Here is a 21,058-nt window from a genome sequence, read left to right on the forward strand (position 1 = left end):
CCCATTTTGAAGTGTGGAGACCAGTCCCGCCAACAACAGGGAGCCGCACCAGATTCTGTGCTTGGAAACTGTTTAATTACACCTCAGTGAGTTCCCTTCTCGCTCTCTCCTGGCGGCTAATTTGTCTGCCTGCCCTCAGCTGATGGCTTTGAAGCTCCCGGCATCATATTTAAATATCAATTCAGCGCACTCCTATCCTTCACTGCAGCCCAGCTCTCTTCACCAGATTGTGCAGGGAGTCAGCAACCCAGAGGGAAAAGCGAGCAGCTTCAAGAAGATGTCTGCTCTTTAATTCAACCACCCATGTCCCACTTGGACCTCTACCCACTGCATTTGGAGTCTTCATCCATCTCCTTCCAGTAAATGATGTCCCATTCACCCTCTTTCATACAGCCTGGCGGGGGCCAACTTCTCTCCCCTCTGCTTCCCATTGTTCATCATTTTAATCCACCTCTTTCCATCATCATGAGGGCTTCCATCCCGCTGGCGCAGTCCTCCTTCCACAGTGCCTCCCTCTCAAACCTCACCTCATACTCTACCTCTGTTGAACGTCAGACCTTGTGTTGCAGTGAATGCATGGGTCCCGCGGCACAGGGCTGTCCAGATTGGCACTAGTGGCAAGGAGACCCCCCCCCAAACCCAGGCGCAGTACTGAAGCAAGCAGGGTCCGTGAGTTTAGCAGCACACAGGGTGCTGTCCATAATGACCAGCTTGGCATGGAGTTGGAGGCATGAACCAATCTACCACGGTAGAGTGTTAGGCAACACCACACTATGGCGAAAAGTTGTCGCACTCATCCTAAAGTCTGTCTCTGCACTGAGGACCTCCTTGTGCCAACAAATCATTAGCAATCAGGTTCGACACCAGTGGAAGGCCTAACAGGATATTGGTGGGAAGCTGTTTTAATAAACATTCATGAGAGGCAAATGACGTTCGCAGCACCTGCCAGCAGGAAGAGCAACCTGCCATTAGAAGAATTAAAGTTTAAAGTTTATTCATTAGTGTAACAAGTAGGCTTACATTAACACTGCAATGAAGTTACTGTGAAAATGCCCTAGTCACCAAACTCACGGTGGGTGGCACAGTGGTTAGCACTGCTGCTTCACAGCTCCAGGGTCCTGGGTTTGATTCCTGGCTCGGGTCACTGTCTGTGTGGAGTTTGCACATTCTCCCCGTGTCTGCGTGGGTTTCCTCCGGGTGCTCCGGTTTCCTCCCACAGTCCAAAGATGTGCGGGTTAGGTTGATTGGCCATGCTAAGAAATTGCCCCTTAGTGTCCAGGGATGCGTAGGTTAGAGGGATTAGTGGGTATAATATGTAGGGATATGGGGGTAGGGCCTGGGTGGGATTGTGTTCGGTGCAGACTCGAAGGGCCTCTTTCTGCACTGTAGGGTTCTATGTTCTCTGTCGCCTGTTCGGGTACAGTGAGGGAGAATTTAGCATGGCCAATGCACCTAACCAGCACACATCTTTCAGACTGTGGGAGAGAACCAGAACATCCAGAGGAAACCCACGCAGACACGGGAAGACTCTTCACAGACAGTGACCCAAGGAAAGGAACCCGGGCCCCTGGCACTGTGAGGCAGCAGTGCTAACCACTGTGCCACCCTAATTGTTTTCCACGCAGTTGTATGCTGGCAAGTTTCTGACTTTCTGTCTCCTGCCAGATTCACCATGCCCACCTGCCACCAAACCCACCGCAGGCTGGTTGGGAGAATTCTGCCCACTGTGTCTCCAGCCAATACAAGATGGGCCCCGGTGTGCACAGTAAACTTGAATCTTGTCAATGTTGGAAAACAGGTGCAGAAATTTGAATTGTCACTTTGGTGTTCCCTAACTTGTGCGTACCGCAGTAACTTCATTGAAATGTTTATGTAACCCTACTTGTGATGCTAATAAATAAACTTTAAAAATGAATTCTCCGGGTACAGAATATAAGAGGGAAAAAAATCATGTGAGGAGGATCCCGTACCCCACAAGAAAGGCAGCCAGCCAATTTCCCAACCCATTGGAAATCTTTGTGTCTGTAGCCAGGTGTTTCAGAAGGAAGGAGATGAAAAACCTGCCCCATTGCATTTTTGTTTGACGTCTCCAGCCTGTGTATACATGTTCGCTTGCTTGAAATAACTGCATGCCATAGGGGGGAAAAAAATAAAGCTAAAGGAAATTACTGAGGCAAAAATGGGCGTTGTGATTTATTCTGATGAAGTAGCAATTTCTGATTCCCAAACCCTAAATAAAGTGAGAAACCAAATGGAAAGGATGTGGTTGGAGAATGAGCTCAGTTCTGATCTCTTGTCACTCGCAGTAAAGTGGTGGAATGAGGTGGTACAACTGCGCATGCACCACTTTGGCAGCAAGCCCATCCTTTCATTCTGTTCTCGGCCTGTGCATTATTTAGGTTCTCTCCCTGACTGAACTCATGATTCAACTGCACTATAGCTTGTAGTATCATTATTACCCACAACAGTTTCTTTGCATTCAGATTAATGTTTCTTCTCCTGTCACACATTGACACCGTACCTTTGGCATTTGGGAAACCCAAGCAAAGCATGATTTCCACATGAATGTAATGGTCATACACCCTGACTCCATACTAAAGTTTTAAGTTTAATGTTTATTTATTAGTGTCACAAGTCTGCTTACATTAACACTTCAATGAAGTCATTGTGAAACCCCCCCTAGCTGTCGCATTCTGGTGGCTGTTTGATTTGATTTATTATTGTCACATGTATTAACAAACACTGAAAAGTATTGTTTCTTGCACACTATACAGACAAAGGATATCGTCCATAGAGAAGGAAAGGAGAGAGTGCAGAATGTAGTGTTACAGTCATAGCTAGGGTGCAAAGAAAGGTCAACTTAATGCAAAGTAGGTCCATTCAAAAGTCTGATGGCAGCAGGGAAGAAACTGTTCTTGAGTTGGTTGGTACGTGACCTCAGACTTTGGTATCTTTTTCCCGATGAGGGACTATTTGGCATGGCCAATGCACCTAGCCAGCACGTCTTTCAGACTGTGACACATGTTCTTAGACCTTCATGGGATGTGGGCATTTGGCCAGCATTTGTTGCCCATCCCAGAGGGCATTTTAAGCAACAACCACATTGCTGTGGGTCTGGAGTCACATGTAGGCCTGACCAGGTAAGACAGCAGATTTCCTTCCATCAGTGACAGCAGTGAACCACATAGGTTTTCAGGACAATCGACCAATGGTTTTATGGTTACCATTAAACTTTTAATTCCAGATTTTTATTGAATTCAAATTCCACTATCTGCCGGGGATTATGCTGGGTCTCTGGATTACCAGTCCAGTGACAATACCACTGCCTCCCCCTCTTGCCTCAAGAGCCTGAACAGCATGGTTCAAAACCCATTTGAGTTATAGGCACTTTAGTGCAGGTTGGCACTCTTCCCAGTGAGATATTAAGTGAAGCCCATTCTGTCGTTCTGGCTGGATACAATCAATCCAGTGGCATTCCTCAGAAAAGGAAGGAATTCTGGTATCTCGACCGACATTTATCTCATTCACATCGCAAGCAGAACTTCTGCGTCTTTATCATGCGCAGTTTCTGGAATCTTGCTTACCACATTTCCCTATTTGATTATGCGTGCATATATGGTGTTGCATTTGTAATTGCTGCTTGGGTAATAGTTGCAGAATTGTTGCAGCTGTAGCCTGATACTATTCAGCTTTAGCCGCACTCTCCATCCCATTCTTTCCCCATCATCCTGCAAAATCAGTTAATTATCAATGCCCTATTGAAAGCCACGATTGAGCATTGAACACCGTGGTATCGGGGTAGCGAATCCCACATCCAAAACACTCACTGTGGTTTGTTTTTAAGTATCAGCATTGCTTCTTTTGACAGTTCTTTCAAGTCCATTTCCTCTGGCTCTCAACCCTTCCATCATTAGAGACAGCTTCTTTTTAACTGTCCAGGCCCCCTCAGGATTTTGAACACATCCATCACATCTCCTCTCAACTTGCTCTTCTCCAAGGCGGCGTGGTGGCACAGTGGTTAGCACTGCTGCCTCACAACACCAAGGGCCCAGGTTCAATTCCAGCCTCGGGTCACAGTCTGTGTAGAGGTTGCATGTTCTCTTTGTGTCTGCATGGGTTTTCTCCGGATGCTCGGATGTCCTCCCACAGTCCGAAGATGTCCAGGTTAGCTCGATTGAACGTTCTAAATTGCCGTTTAGTGTCCTAAAATGTATAGATTAGGGGAATTTAGTGGGGTAAATATGTGGGGATTACAGAGATAGGGCCTCGGTAAGATGCTCTGTCAGAGAGTTGGGGCAAACTCAATGGGCTAGTGGAAACTTGATAGACCGAATGGCCTCCTTCTGCACTGTAGGCATTCTATGAAAACAGCTTCAGCTTTGCCAATCAATCCACCTTTCATGAACAAAGGGTCATCTAGACTCGAAATGTTGGTTCTACTCTCTCACCACAGATGCTGTCAGACTTGCTGAGATTTTCCAGCATTTTTCTATTTTGTTTCTAATTCCAGCATCCACTGTATTTTGTATTTACCTTGGGTTAATCCGCTTCTCTCCCCGGAACCAAAAGCACCTTCTCCAATGCCTTCACGTCCCTCCTAGCAACACATAGAAACTTTGGGCAGTTGACACCAACTTAATACAAAAAGTTAGTTGCCTTTACTATGAAAGAACTTGCATCCAGTTACACTTTTTTAATATCCAAGCAGTACTGAACTCCATTAATGATGACTAACCACGTATATATATCATTTTCTTCTACTCAGCTGCCTGTAAAGAGAAAGATGGTTAAAATGGTAACTGTCCTCACTCATTGAATTCTAGCCAAGGTCATGAAGAGGCTGAATAAATAGTGGAGCTTAGTCTCAAGTTATCCAGTCCTTTCAGTAAGATACACAGTCAGTCGCCATAGATGTGACAAGCACTTTTTGTTTAACCTGCTTCTCAGTTTTGCATCCCGCCCCACTTTACCCCTCCTCATTGGGAGGGTGTGAGTAAAAATGAACAAAGTCATCTCACACTTGTTCCCTCTTCCATTCATATACAAAACTCTTCATAGATCACCAGCAAGCTAAAATTATCTGACATAACTTGGAGATGAGATTTACTGTCTTATTAAAGAGATTGGAAGCTGTGTTGCCTGATGGAATTTATATGATGTGATGAATAGTAACTTGCTGCCTGGGGAAACATTTGACAAAAGTCAAATGAAAGTGGGCTGCCGAGGCATGTAAAAAGTCCTAATTTGGGAAAACATTGTGTTGTGTCAATCTTGGGATGCAGATTCAATCATAAAGGAAGCAATGGTTTCCTAATTCTGACAGGGTTTGAACAGGACAAATTCAGTAAGAATGTTCCTGATGATGGGGGAGTCCAGAACTAGGGGTCATAGTTTCATAAGGGATAAATCTTTGACAATTGAGGTGAGGAAAAGTTTCTTCCCCCAGAAGGTGGTGAATGTGTCGAATTCAGTACCACAGAATGTAGTTGAGTCCAAAACATTGTTTGATTTTAAGAAGAAATTAGAAGTAGCTCTTGGGGCTAAAGAGATTAACGGATATGGGGGGGAAATGGGAATCAGGATCTTGAATTCTCTGATCAGCCATGATCAAGATGAATGGCAGAGCGGGTCATAGTCATAGAGGTTTACAGCATGGAAACAGGCCTGGAAACTTGTTCATGCTTTTTTTTTAAACTCCTCAGCTAGTCCCAGTTGCCTGCATTTGGCCCAAATCCCTCTACAGCCATCTTACCCATGTAACTGTCTAAATGCTTTTTAAAAGACAACATTGTACCTGCCTCTACTACCTCTGGGAGTTTGTTCCAGACACTCACCAACTGCCATGTGGAAAAATTGCCCCTCTGGATCCTTTTGTATTTCTCCCCTCTCGCCTTAAACCTATGCCCTCTAATTTTGGACTCCCCTATTTTTGGGAAAGGATATTGATTATCTAGCTGATCTGTGCCCCTCGTTTTATAGACATCTATAAGATCATCCCTCAGCCTTCTACGCTCCAGAGAAAAAAGTCCCAGTCTATCCAGCCTCTCCTTATAACTCAAACCATCAAGTCCCGGTAGCATCCTAGTAAATTGCTTCTGCACTCTTTCTAGTTTAATAATGTCCTTTCTATAATAGGATGACCAGAACTGTACACAGTATTCCAAGTGTGGCCTGACCAATGTCTTGTACAACTTCAACAAGATGTCCCAACTCCTGTATTCAGTGTTCTGCCCAATGAAACCAAGCATGCTGAATGCCTTCTTCACCACTCTGTCCACCTGTGACTCCACTTTCAAGGAGCTATGAACATATAGCCCTGAATCTCTTTGTTCTGTTACTCTCCCCAACACTCGACCATTAACTGTGTAAGTCCTGCCCTGGTTCAATCTACCAAAATGCATCACCTCGCATTTGCCTGAATTAAACTCCATCTGCCATTCGTCAGCCCACTGGCCCTGGTTATAGATATCACTGGGTTATGGATAGGCCTAGTAGGTAGGGATATGATCAGCGCAACTTGTGGGCCGAAGGGCTTGTTTGTGCTGTAGTTTTCTATGTTCTATGGCCCAATTGATCAAGACACGATGGGCCGAATGGCCTACTCCTGCTTCTAGTTTCTATGAAATGCACTGCTAAATCAGAATGGAAAGCTACCAAAAAGTTGGCTTAAGGATTTACATGTTCAAAACATCAGCCAGGCAGTAATCCTTATGTCATTCATTCTCAGCATTACCATTTCTCTAAATAGGTTGGAGAAAATTAAACTCTGAAGTCCAGCTTTTGCTTTCATCTCCTAAAACATAGACATTGGGGATTTTGTTTTGTTATTCATTTACAGAATGTGGGCATCGCAGGCTGGGCTGGCATTTATTGCCCATCCCCTGACTGCCCTCCATTTCAGAGGGTAAGTTAAGAGCCAACCACATTGACTGACTGGAGTCACATGTAGGCCAGACAAGGCAAAGTTGGCACATTTCCTTCCTGAAGGGACATGAATGAACCAGCTAGGCTTTTGTGACAATTGACAATAGTTTGATGGTCATCATCAGACTTTGTAATTCTAGATTTTCACTGAAATCAAATTCCACCATCTACCATGGTGGGATTCGAACCCTGGTCCCCAGAACTTTACCCTGAGCCTCTGGATTACTAGTGCAGCGATAATACTATTGTGCTGCCACATCTGTAATCTAAAGGGACCTTCCCCAACAGTAGATAAATAAGAATCAAGTAGAAAAATGGAGAGAGAGAGAGAGGGAGATCAAGGCCACTTTGCAGAAAGTGGTTAAAAGGAAGTGACGGGTGCACTAACTCCCCCCCCCCCCACCCGGGCAACTTTGGTTTTGTGATTCCTTTTACAGATGGTGGACGGGATTCTCCAATTTCTTCCGTGTCTGTCCCGCTGCAAGTGAGAATGGAGAATTGGGCGTTCCAGCCAAAATTCCATTCACTTTCAGCAGCAACGGAGAATCCCAGCCACGAGCAAGGATGGAGATTTCCGGTGAATGTAACTCTCGGCAGTTATCTGCACTATACGAATACTACAAGCTAAAGCAAAATGCATTTAAATAGAGTAGTTGATCCTTACAACTGTTCAGATTTTTAACATTAGCTGTGGTTAAATCTCATTACCCATTTCTTTTATTGAGTGCATGTAACTCACTGCCTGTCTTACTTCCCGAGAATAAAGGAACACTGAATGGGAAATTTACTTTCCCAATTAAATTTATGTGGCTTAAAGCTTAAAGGAAGAGCGTAGAATGTTTATCTTTTTACTGTGTAGTGTATTCTGACAACCTGCTGCTTATTGTCATGGTTAGCACTGCTGCCTCACAGCGCCAGGGACCTGGATTTGATTCCTGGCTTGGGCCACTGTCTGCTTGGAGTCTGCACATTCTCCCCATGTCTCTGTGGGTTTCTGCCGGCAGCTCTGGTTCCTTTCCAAAGTCCAAAAGATGTGCTGGTTAGGTGAATTGGCCATGCTAAATTCGCCCATGGTGTACTCGAACAGGTGATGGAGTGTGGCGACTAGGGGATTTTCACAGTAACTTCATTGCAGTATTAATGTAAGCCTACTTGTAACACTAATAAGTACACTTCCCTCTTCTGGATATGCCTTGCCTCCTGAGGACTTGCGAACAATAAGGCAAAGTATTGAAATCTGACCTTGAACTGGGACTGAACGAAATGTCTTTACCTTCTATTCATTTTGCTTTCCTTCTTTTTCTAGATCAAGCCTTTGTAACGTTAGCAACCAATGACCTATATGGAAAAGGAGCCTTGGTATTAGGAACTTCATTGCGAAACCACAGAACTACAAGACAACTGGTGGTTCTTGTTAGTCCCCAAGTATCTAACAATATGAGGTATTTATTTACACTTGGTTGTTCTCCATCTTAGCATAGTTTGACCCAACCAGTTTGGAACTGTTGGTACAGTATTTTCCTGATGTTTTGGGCAGAATTTTCCTGTTCCGCTGCCACGGGAATCATAGCTATGTACAGGGCTCTAAAAGGTTAAAGCTCTCTATGGCAGGACCATGCAAAGGTCCGTTGATCTCAGGCTAGTCTTGGGGCGAGCGTGCTTGGAAAATCCCACCCTTTTAAGTTTGAGAGTGTAATTTTAATTTTGTGTGTGGATAACATTGGTTGGTTGAGTGTGGTGACCACCCAGAAAGAGGTATAGTCATTTTCTTGAACAGTATTTTAACCCATCTGCTCTTGCTAAGTTTGCTTGACCAAATTCTCTGTGACTATTTAAGGGAAATTCTCATGAGTTGAATAGGGCACTTGAGTGTAAGTCTTGTAAATGGGTTTTCTCCACTTGTGGCATGTAAACAATTGCATTGTCTCTTTGCATACGCTTAAGTTCATGGCTGTAAATCCCTGAGAAGCCTGAATATCTTTCTGATGAAATCTAACTTGCCGCAATATCCTAAAGTAAATGGTCTAAGTAATTCAGTTGATTAGAACTCCCTGGAGTCTAGTTTAGAATCCAGTAGGGATTAATGGAATGCAATGATCACTGATAGCAAGGAACATGAGCAAACTGGTTTGGGTAGCCTTGAACTGGTGTTAACCTCTGCCCAATTTGTCATCTTGTTATATTGGTGGAAAAGGTGCAAGGTTTCATATTTTGGGAAAAGCTCTATGAATCTAAATGCTGCATTATTAGACCAGGCTAGCAAGTTACATTCGGGACATACAACGCTGTATGGGTGGCACAGTGGTTAGCACTGCTGCCTCACAGCGCCAGGGACCCGAGTTCAATTCCGGCCTCGGGTGACTCTCTGTACGGCGCTTGCATGTTCTCCCCATGTCTGCATGGGTTTCCTCCGGTTTCCTCCCCAGTCCCAAAACATGCGGGTTAGGTGGATTGGCCATGCTAAATTGCCACTTAGAGTCAAAGGGACTAGCAGGGTAACTATGTGGGTTTAGAGGGATAGGGTCTGCGTGGGATTATTCTTGATTTGTACTGAGATACTCGATGCCAAAAAGTAAAAGACAAAATTCTCAGCACCAATATCTGCTAATTTGAACCCAAGGAGATACTGACTAAATAAATAAGTGGTGGCATGTGTGGAGAAGTAAATGAGAGGCTGGGATTTTCCGCTCCTGTTCACCTCAGGCAAGTTCGATGATAGGAGTGGAAAATATCATCGAGTTCCGACAGTGTAGGAGGAGGCTGTTCAGCCCATCGAGCTTGCACTGACCTTACCCTAATGTCAAAGCAGGAAGTGAGCCCGGCCGGCAATGGGCTGAGTTTCCTGATGTTCAGCATTGGGAATTTCATTGTAATAAATTCCAGTCCTGTATGCTGGAATCATCAACCCAATGATGAATCATCAGTCAAAGTTTTATGTAACTCTAACAAATATGCACATTAGTTCAAAGGTGAGTCAGTTATCCACACACACGACCAGTTTCACGATGGGCTCATTTATGAATGGAGATTGCTCTAGTAAACTTTGAAAAGAGACAAGGGGCACAATCATACTGTGCCTACTATGCCAGTCAATTGGCGTGGTGAGCCAGACAGATCGGTTTTGGATCCTCCCCAGCCCTGTTTAGCCGGTGAGAACGGCTTTGCATCCTTTTGTAAAACTGATGAGTGTTAAAAGAACTTACTCGCATGGCTAATCCCCATCTCCTGGAATTGGGAAATAGAGTTATGTTACTGGGCTTGTAATATTAAAATTAAGTTTAGGTTTCTTTATCAGTGTCACAAGTAGGCTTACATTAACACTGCCATGCAGTTACTGTGAAAACCCCCCAGTTGCCACACTCTAGCGCCTGTTCGGGTACACCAAGGGAGAATTTAGCATGGCCGATGCACCTAACCAGCACGTCTTTCAGACTGTGGGAGGAAACCGGAGCACCCGGAGGAAAACCCACACAGACACGAGGAGAACATGCAGCCTCCACACAGACAGCGACCCAAACCAAAAGAGAAAACGCTGGCAAATCTCAGCAGATCTGGCAGCATTTGTAAGGAGAGAAAAGAGCTGATGTTTCGAGTCCAGATGACCCTTTGTCAAAGCTTCTTTTAGTTTCAGATTCCAGCATCCACAGTCATTTGCTTTTAGACAGTGACCCAAGCCGGGAATTGAACCCAGGTCCCTGGCTGCAGAACTAACCACTGTGTCACAATGAGTTGACCACAAGTTCAAATCCTACCAAAGTAGATAGATTTCTTTGTCAATGATAACTGGAAATAAAAAGCTGGTAAACATGACTGTAACAAGTCTGTGGAGACAGAAGTCCATTCACCAAAATCCATTTATTTACAATTCCAGCAACAGCACTGCAATATCAGTCAGCAGTCTACCTTCGGAAATACCAGAGGAGCTGGCACTCCCGGTTAAATACAAGGAAATGACTATCTGATTGGCCCATCAATTGACTCCTTAATCGGGGAGTTCATATTCCAATAGGCCAACGTCAATGGCCTGATTGAAGTCATTACAAGTGACCATGAAGCTGTTAGATTAGTAAATTTGTTCTGAGGTGTCTACTACTTTTGTATTTTAAACTGGTTTTGCTCTTAAGGTGACAGCAGGAACCAGGCATTTGATAAGAGCCCCAAGCCACCAGCATGTTTTAACTTTCATAGAACATTGGTGTTCTTTTATTTATAACGCAACGTATGGTTTCTTTTAGACTGCAACAAATCAGAACGCGAATAAAATTGTTTTCGTCCACTTCCTCCGCCTGGTTTGTATTTCCTGTGTCTCGAAGGTTGTTCTCCTGTTGTAATGTTTAACTCTCAACTTAGCCAAGCTCTACTTATACTGTTTCAGCAAGCAAGGAGAGACACCATTACTACTGGATGTCCCAAGTATCATTAAAAAATACCAGACCTGTGGCCTGAAGAGGAATAAACTCAGCATGGGCAGAGCCCAGGTGCTGGGAATCTACCGTGACGTAGCTGGAGAATAAATCGACACTGAACAAGATACTTCAAACGGACACGGGAGAATCTCTAAACCCAACCAGGCAGCATAAAACATTTCCAATGAGGAAAAATATAAGGCAGTGTGCAAAGTGATCTGGAATGGATGAGACACGCCAAAATGAGGAGACACAAGTTAAAAATGAGGACTGGGATGTTTAGGGAGGATTTTAGGAAAACCTTTTCTGCCCAGAGGGTGGTGATGGTCTGGAATGCGCTGCCTGGGAGGGTGGTGGAGGCGGGGTGCCTCACATTCTTTAAGAAGTACCTGGATGAGTACTCAGCACGCCATAACATTCAAAGCTAGGGGCCAAGTGCTGGCAAGTAGGCAGGTCAAGGCCTTTCATACGTCGATGCAGACTTGGGTGGCACAGTGGTCAGCACTGTTGCGTCACAGTGCCAGGGGCCCAGGTTCGATTCCCAGGTTGGGTCACTGTCTGTGTGGAGTCTGCACATCTTCCCCATGTCTGCGTGGGTTTCCTCCAGATGCTCTGGTTTCCCCTCACAGTCCGAAAGACATGTTGATTAGGTACATTGACCCGAATGAGTGTGGCAACTAGGAGAATTCCACAGTAACTTCATTTGCAATGTTAATATAAGCCTTACTTGTGACTAATAAACAAATAACGCTTTGATGTGCTGATGGGCCTCTTCTGCACTGTAATATTCTATAAAATAATGTTGTATTATTAGTCCCATGTGGCTTACATTCACACTGCAATGAAGTTACTGTGAAAATCCTCTAGTCGCCATACTCCGGCACCTGTTCGGGTACACTGCGGGAGTATTTAGCATAGCCAATGCAACTAACCAGTATGTTTGGACGGTGCAGGCTTGGAGGGCAAAAGGGCCTGTTCCTGTGCTGTAGTTTTCCTTGTTCTTTGTCTTCCGAACCATGGAAGGAAACCGGAACACCCGGACGAAACCCACGCAGACACAGAAAGAATATGCAGACTTCACGCAGACAGTGACCCAAGCTGGGAATCGAACCCGGGTCCCTGGTGCTGTGAGGCAGCAGTGCCAAAATATGCTAATAACGCACACACGTTTGGCAACGAGGCGTCATTAAAAGACTTTAAGGAGAACAGAGTTGTGGATCAAAAGCCAGATAAATGTTGTTATGCCAAAATCTAAATATCCAATCCTCTGGGTAGTTTGTGATCTTATCCCTGGGGTGGAAGTCATCAAAACCCTCTCCAGAGAGGTCAGCAAGCGGGCAACGTTTAATCATTCGATTTTCACCAATCCTGACACACTGCATCCCCTATCATGTTCCCCCTCTTTGCCATGCACCCTCACACACCATAGACACAATCTATTATAAACTTCTTACAACTAAGATAGGTGTTTGAAAACCTCTTCAAAACTCAACTTGTTAAATTTACCAAATATGGCTTGATACTTGACTTTTTTAAGCACCTTTTTAATTGGTTGTTAAAGTCACGAGTAGGCTTACATTCACACTGCAAGGAAGTTACTGTGAAAATCCCCTAGTTGCCACACTCCAGCGCCTGTTCGGGTACACTGAGGGAGAATTTAGCACGGCCAAAGCATCTAACCAGCACGTCTTTTGAACTGTGGGAGGAAACCGGAGCATCTGGAGGAAACCCACTCGGACACGGGGAGAATGTGCAGACTCCGCACAGAGGGTCACCCAAGCCATGAATCGAACCCGGGTCCTTGGCCTGTGAGACAGCAATGCTAACTACTGTGTCACCATGTCACCCAAATTGTAATGCTGCATTTGGATTCCACGTTATCCATAACCTGAGGTCAGATTAACTTCCCAGTAGTTACCCAGTTTAGATTTCTCCCTTCCCCCTGAAACTGAGCTGCTTCATTTGCCACCCCCTGGTTCCATGAGCCAATGCTAATCTAAAGGGGATTAACAGTTATGGGAATGGCCTTTGGTCCCTGTGACATCTATTAATAGCTGAGGATGTACATCAAGGCCCAGTGTCTTATCCGACTGGCACGGTGCTAAATGCTTTTCAGAACTGAATTATTTTCAACTGTTACTTCAGTTTTTCCTGTAATCCATCTACCTTCCTGCCTCCACTGTCTTTGATGGCAGAACCTAAACGGATTTAGTGAAGAAAACTGATATGAAGGATTACTACTCCAGAGAAGATTTACAGCAGAACAAGGAAACACCTTTCTGGGGCCTGCAGTTCTAAGTTATTAGGGGTTATTTTTGGAGCTCAACTTCTGCTCATTTAAAGGTTGGATATGATTCAGGTCCTGAAATTGCAGTGTATTTATGTGTAAGCGAGGTTAACCTGATGTTACTGCACAACAAAAATAGAGGCTATTGATAAGCTGAACGCATTTGAGATCAGAGCATTGAAGAGGATGTTCCGTATATCCGACACAGACAGGAAAAACGAATGAGGAGGCGCTGGAAGTGGCTGGAGAAAAGTAACGTATAACATCCAAGAGAGGAAGATATGATGCTTTGGTCACCTTGTTGGAAGAGACAGTGAACAGAGATAGTTACTAGAGGGAAAGATCGATGGAAAATGTATGAAGGGGAAATCAGAGGAGAAAATGAATACTAGATATAATGGATTGGATGTAGCTGACCCACTGACCAATGCAGAATATGTAAGGACAGCACAGGATAGAGGGTGCAGATCCATGGCAGTCAACTTTCCAGGGAGAAGACGACACGAACAAATGAACTACAGGATTTTGTTGATAAGGAGTTGGATTGTACTTGATTGAAGAGATCCTTGGATGTGAAATTGGGGCTTGTTTTTTTTCCCCAATGCTCTTAGACCACTAAAGTAGTGTCAGTGGTACACGCAAGGTGCAAAACATGCTGGGCAACTTCTTGGTAGAGGCATCCGCACACAGGTGTGGTGAACAGCTGCTGGAAGTTTGCAGGATAGGTTGGTGATGACCTCTATTTGGCAGCAGCGCTGCCATTATGCAACTCTACGATCCAGCCATTTCCCACCCAACCCTTTCACACTCGGCCTATCATGTGAGCTTAAGCCCACATGCCAGAACTGAATAATTAAAAAACAATTTTGTGGCAGTTCACGTGTCAGTTGTATTTCAGCAGGTAAACAGTGGCTATTGGGTTCATTGTGGCTGCTTTGTGAGTCACATATAAATGCGCAGTACACACACACACAGCCATGACTGCCACAAGGAATATTACCGAGAAGACCAGTGTCCAGCTGAAGCAACGGTATCACTGCACTATTGGACAGCTCAGTAGCTAGCACTGCGACCTCACAGCTTCAGGGACCCAGGTCCAATTCCGGCCTTGGGTCACTCTCTGTGGTGTGTCACACTTCAGTGTGGAAACTTTGGAACCAGAAAATCCAGTTTTACACAGGTCAAAAAGCTTACAAGTTGGCCTTTCCATGGGAGTAAAAGAGGACTGGCAGAATGAGCAAGGGTTCTGCAGAGCAGGGCAAGCTGCTGGAAGAGGTGGATGTGCAGGCAGGCTCCCGGCAGGTGACCGTGTCCCCTACCTGAACTTTAGCGTGGCACAATGGAGAGATGCCTGGGCTTTGCTGGGCACTTGGTTTGGGTTCCACCAGGATCACTCAACCCCTGACTTCATTACAGCCTTGACTCAAAACTGAAGAGGGGAGGTGAGGTGAGAGAGACTGCCCTTGATTTAGCTGAGACTGTCGTCAAGGAGCCCTAGCAAAACAGGAGACAGTGGGAATCGGGAGAAAACCCTCTGCTATTTGGGGTCAGACAATACTTGAAGTTTGATGCTATCCAAGACAAAGCAGCCCGCTTGATTGCTACTTTTAACAAGCGTTCACTCCCTCCACCAGTGACAAACAGCAGCAGCAGTGTGTACCATCTACAAGATGCAGGAACTCACCAAGGCACCTTAGGCAGCACCTTCCAATTCCAAACTCTTGAGCACTACCATCTGGAAGGACAAGAGCAGCAAATACCTGGGAACACCACCGCCAACTTACTCACCGCCCTGACCTGGAAATACATCGGCCATTCCTTCACTGAGTGGCTGGGTCAGCATCCTGGAATTTCCTCTCTAACAGCACGGTGGGTGTACCAACATCTCAGAGAGTGCAGCGGTTGAAGAAGAAGGCTCCCCACTATCTTCTCAAGGGCAATTAGGGATGGGTAATAAATGCCACCAACGCCCACATGCCAGAGCTGAATAATTATAAAACAATTTTGCAGCAGTTTGCATGTCAGCTGTATTTGAGCAGGAAAACGGTGGCGATTGAGCTTATTGCTGCTGTTTTGTGAGCCGCACATGAATGCGCAGTACACACACACACAGCCATGACTGTTGCAGGAATATTACCGAGAAGACCAGTGTCCAGCTGAAGCAACAGTATCACTGCACTATTGGGCAGCGCAGTAGTTAGCACTGCTACCTCACAGCTTCAGGGACCCAGGTTCGATTCCGGCCTTGGGTCACTCTTTGTCTGGAGTTTGTACATACTCCCTGTGTCTGCGTAGGTTTTCCCTTGGTGCTCTGGTTTCCTCCCACACTCCAAAGGCATGCAGGTTAGGTTGATTGCCCCTTAGTGTCGGGGGATTAGCAGTGTAAATACGTGGGGTTACTCGGATAGGGTTATTGTTGGTGCAGGCTCAATGGGCTGAATGGCCTCTTTCTGCACTGTAGGGCAATAGAGGAGTCAGAAATAGCGGTTGTGAGTATGATTTGTTGACTATTATGTTGGGCTATTGCTTTGGGCACTCCTTTCGCAATTTTGGCACAGCTCTCCGGATGTTTACACAGCAGGGTGTGCCTTTGCGATTTCCCCTGCCTGGGTTAACGCCAGCTGACTGTTCAGTTTGATTAGTATTCGATTAGGTGTAACTTAGGTGACTTGCTGGGGCATTTTAGAGAGCAGTTATCACATTGCTGTGGATCTAGAGTCACATGTCAGCCAGACTGGGGAAGGGTGGCAGATTTCCTTTCTCGGGGGGCATAAAACCACCAGAATGCAGTTTAAATCAATCTGGCTGACTAGTGATCATCATTAATGCCATGAGGTTTCAGAATCCCAGGCCACCAATTCATTTTAAATAATGCTTCAATTCACCCATACATTCGCCCGGGCCTCTGGATTACAAGTGCATGACCTTACCACTGTTTCCACATGCTTGTTCCCTTTTACTATGTTAAAACCTTACAGAAGTAAGAGCTCCTGTAAGCCAGGGATTTGATTCCATCATCTAAACTGTTACTGCATTGCATTGCAAGCTGATGTTGTTCTCAGGACGCATTGAGCCCAAGGCTCCCTCTTCCTGTTCCCAAACAAAGCTGTCATGATGGGGTTTAAACTCATGTCTCCAGACATCAGTCTGGGGCCCTGGGTTATTGGTATCTAGTATTATCACCATGCTACCTTTCATCCGTGTAGACCAATGCATGCTAGCTTTAAGCCCTTGTTTATACGCACAGTGGTGATGTGCGCAGCTTATCAAATGGTAGCACAGTGCCAGAGACCTGGGTTCGATTCCCGGCTTGGGTCATTGTCTGGTGGAGTTTGCACATTCTCCCCATGTCTGCGTGGGTTTCCTCCAGATGCTCCAGTTTCCTCCCACAAAGATGCGCATATTGGGTGGATTAACCACGCTAAAATTGTCCCTGAGTGTCCCAAGATGTGTAGTTTAGAAGGAATGGCGGGGTAAATAAGTGGGATTACGGGGATAAGGTGGAGTGGTGTGGGGCCTGGGTAAGATGTTTATTTGGAGAGTCAGTGCAGCCTTGATGGGCCGAGTGGCCTCCTTCTGCACTGTAGGGATTCGATGATTCTATGTTTAGTGCTGGCTGCAGGCAGAAATCAAGCCAAAGCTAACATCAATTTATCCAAATCAGGAATCTTGGCCCAAGCTGCCATGAGGATATTGATTGACATGAGAACTTCAGCATGTCAAATTCTAGAGTCAGGGTTATTAAGTAAACCTTTACCAATACATGGAAACTTCACTCCATAAACAGCAGGGCCACTGAAATCTCATTGCCATTTCATTACGATAATGAATTTCAGACTGGAGAAATCACAATTATTATGGATATTCTGTTAATGAGCATAAATGTCTTTAATTCTGTTCTTCTTTCCATCCATTTATAGGTGCAGTTTGCATAGTAATGGCCATTTTTCTCCAGACTACTTGAAAATTAAAACAAATAATTCTTAATCTCTGGAGAATAATATTTAGAATCATAGAATAGATTCATCAAATCCCTACAGTGCAGAAGAAGGCCATTCAGCCCATCAAGTCTGCACCGACAACAATCCCATCCAGGCCCTATCCCTACAACTTCCATATTTACCCCACTTGTCCCCCAACGCTAAAGGGCAATTTATTAATGATCAGTCCATCTAACCCGCCCATGTTTTGGGCTGTGGGAGGAAACCCGCACCAACACAGAGAGAATGTACAAGCTCCACACAGACAGTGACCCGAGGCTGGAATTGAACCCAGATCCCCTGCACTGTGAGGCAGCAGTGCTAATCACTGTGCCACCAGGCCATCCCTTTAGCCCTTATTGTATTGCTTGACATATCTGCCTTTGGAGCAAGGCCCTTGATGGGGTTAGTTGAAAATGTTGCATTCACTTTGACACCAGATTGGAGCTGAATACTAGACAAATTTCTTCTGGAAGTTCTGTACACATCTCAAATGCAAACTGTGTGTTTATTGTTTTAAAACCTGCCTTTATTTCTCCAGAGCGGTGCTGGGAAAAATCTTTGATGAGGTTATTTTAGTGAATGTGCTCGACAGCAAGGATTCAGCTCACTTGGCTATGATCAAGAGGCCTGAGCTTGGCGTGACGTTTACAAAGCTACACTGCTGGGCTCTCACACACTATTCCAAATGTATATTCATGGATGCAGACACATTGGTAAGTGACAGATTTCACATCGTAGAATCATCGAACCACTACAGTGCAGAAAGAGGTCATTCAGCCCATCAAGCCTACACCGGCAACAATCCCACACAGGGCCAATCCCCACATATTTACCTAGCTTATCTTTCTGACACTAAGGGGCAATTTAGCATGGCCAATCAGTCTAACCCACACATCTTTGGACTGTGGAGGGAAACCTAAGCATCTGGAGGAACCCATGCAGACACAGGGAGAACTTCACACAGACAGTATTTTGAACTTTTTAGTCATCTACCCCAATATTGGGTGGCACGGAGGCACAGCTACAGTGGACACAGTGATAATCATTGCTGCCTCACAGCGCCATGGATCTGGGTTCGATTCCCAGCTTGGGTCACTGTCTGTGCAGAGTCTGCACATTCTCCCCATGCCTGCGTGGGTTTCCTCCGGGTGCTCCGGTTTCCTCCCACAGTCCGAAAGACGTGCTGGTTAGGGTGCATTGGCTGAGCTAAATTCTCCCTCAGTGTACCCAAATAGGTGCCAGAGTGTGGGGGGTTTTCACAATAACTTCATTGCAATGTTGATGTAAGCCTACTTGTGATACTAAGAGATAAGCATCCAAATGCTAACCACTGTGCCCACCATAACTGTGCCACCTAATATTGGAGTAGATGACTTAAGAGTTGCAAAATGCCACCAAAATGCGGACTGACCGAGAGCTGCCTAAACAATCAAATATAGTTTGTATTAGCAGGTACATACTGCTGATGGTGCAGGATGTGACTAAACTGGAGTAATTCCTATTATAGCTCTGGGTTGATTTGCTATTTGATGTTAATTCTGACAAACTGAATCCAGGAAAACAATGACTACCAGGACTAAAATGTAGAAATGTAATAATATTTGGAATAGTAGTTATACAGGAGCAGCTTAATAAACAACACGATGGATTTATGAAGCTAAGCTTCTGAAATGAAAAGCAGTTAGGAATGGGTAGTAAGTGTTGGCCCAGCCAGCGACACTCTCACCATCCTGTGAATGAATTGTTTAAAATGCAGATTTCTCCATATTGGGCATAGGGAAGGGCAGGTTGCTAGCACAGACTTTAGACTTTGGAAGTGACTGTCAGCTTGGCACTGTCAATGACAAGACAGGGTTTGCAAGCAGATTGTTAAATATGCCAATAAATCATGTTTCTGTGTGTGTTAAAGACTGTAACTTAACAATATCTTATCAGGAATGATGGTTTATCTTGCCTTGGTTGAAATCCGATTTGAATCTGATCCCAGAAGCTAAAGTTTCCTGCAGTTGTCCCTTCATTTCTCTCCCCCTGCCCCTCATATTCAAGGGCAGCACTTTATAGTGAAACTGTGTGGTGAAGACACAATGGGGGTGATTCCTATCCTCTGATACAGGTGGGTTGGGTTTGGATTAGTTGTTAACTTCTTAAAAAATAATCTCATAGCCAATCCCCCATCAAATCCTGGAAGAAGTCACTCCTCCTGGGAGAAGGATTAAAATATTTTCAAGAGGCTGCATGCCTTCATATCAACAAAGAACAGCACAGGAACAGGCCCTTCGGCCCACCTAGCTTGTGCCAACACATAAAGTTTATTTATCAGTGTCACACGTAGGCTTATATTAATGCTGCAATGAGGTTACTGTGAAAACTTTCACAGAGTTTCACAGTAACGTGACTCCTTTCTAAACTAAAGACCTTTTGCCTTCACATAGTCTGTATCCCTCCCTGCCTATTCATGTATCTGTCAAGATGCCTCTTAACATTTGCTCCTATATCTGCTTATGTTGCCTCCTCTGGCAACACATCTTCTTTAAACTTTCCTCTCTTTACCTTCATGAATCATTAGAACCCTACAATGCAGAAGGAGGCCATTCGGCCCACAATCCCATCAAGACCTTATCCCCATAGCCCCATGCATTTACCCTAGCTAGCCCCCCTAGCATTACGGGGCAATTTAGCATGGTGAATCCACCTAACCCGCACATTTTTCGACTGCGGGAGGAAACCGGAGCACCCAGAGGAAACCCACGTAGACACAGGAAGAACATACAGACTCCACACAGACTGTGACCCAAGCCGGGAATCGAACCGGGGTCCCTGGTGTTGTGAGGTATCAGTGCTAACCACTGTGCCACCGTGTCGCTACCTTAAATCTATGTCCCTTTGATTTTGATATTTCTACCCTGATTCAAATTTTAACCAGTCAGCCATGTTTCCTTTAGCCTTGGGGAAACTCAGCAGGTGAAAGGTACCAAAAACAGGGATCGATGTGGAAAGTGCCTTTATGGCTGTGCTTGTGGGTCAAGGGGAATGGCATTTGCTCAATAATTTCCCCTCACCCCTGCCCAAGGTAATCTGTCTGCTCCGATTCCCCCTCCCCCGATAGGTCTCCCTCTCTCTCACACGCTCTCTTCCCCCTCACGCACTCTCTCCCGCTCCCCCTCATGAGGCAGAACTGCTCTCGGCCCAGCTGGTTTGCAGCTTTGCGTTCTGTGGAAACCTCGCAGCTCAGAAGAGGGAGAGCCTGTCAGTCAGAATACAATTTAAATTTCAATCCATACTTCCGCATTTCCCACCGGCTCCCTGGCTCCTTCCCATGTCTCTGATCGAGTAGTACCTTGCTCACCAGCCTAGGGTCCCATCACCCACAGGAACTGCGTGGAGCACGAGGGGTGTAGGGTTCTAAGCGACTGAGCAAGTTTCAGTGTTCCAAAATCAAACTTGGTCTAAGGGACCAG

The 21,058-nt window shown here is 45.3% G+C and overlaps 1 protein-coding gene across 3 annotated transcripts in view; it reads left to right on the top strand.

Annotated features, from left to right (window-relative positions):
• The window catches only part of gyg1a (glycogenin 1a), a 90,378-nt gene that overhangs the window by 18,319 nt on the left and 51,001 nt on the right, over positions 1-21,058 (top strand). For all 3 annotated transcript variants that reach the window (XM_080185975.1, XM_080185973.1, XM_080185974.1), the window contains exons 2-3: positions 8,231-8,366; positions 18,139-18,313. In XM_080185975.1, the coding sequence (XP_080042101.1) occupies positions 8,231-8,366; positions 18,139-18,313 (311 nt within the window). The remainder of the gene's footprint in view (positions 1-8,230; positions 8,367-18,138; positions 18,314-21,058) is intronic.

Source organism: Carcharhinus amblyrhynchos, chromosome 3, assembly GCF_965287045.1.
Source record: "Carcharhinus amblyrhynchos chromosome 3, sCarAmb.v2.hapA, whole genome shotgun sequence".
NCBI classification, from domain to species: Eukaryota; Metazoa; Chordata; class Chondrichthyes; order Carcharhiniformes; family Carcharhinidae; genus Carcharhinus; species Carcharhinus amblyrhynchos.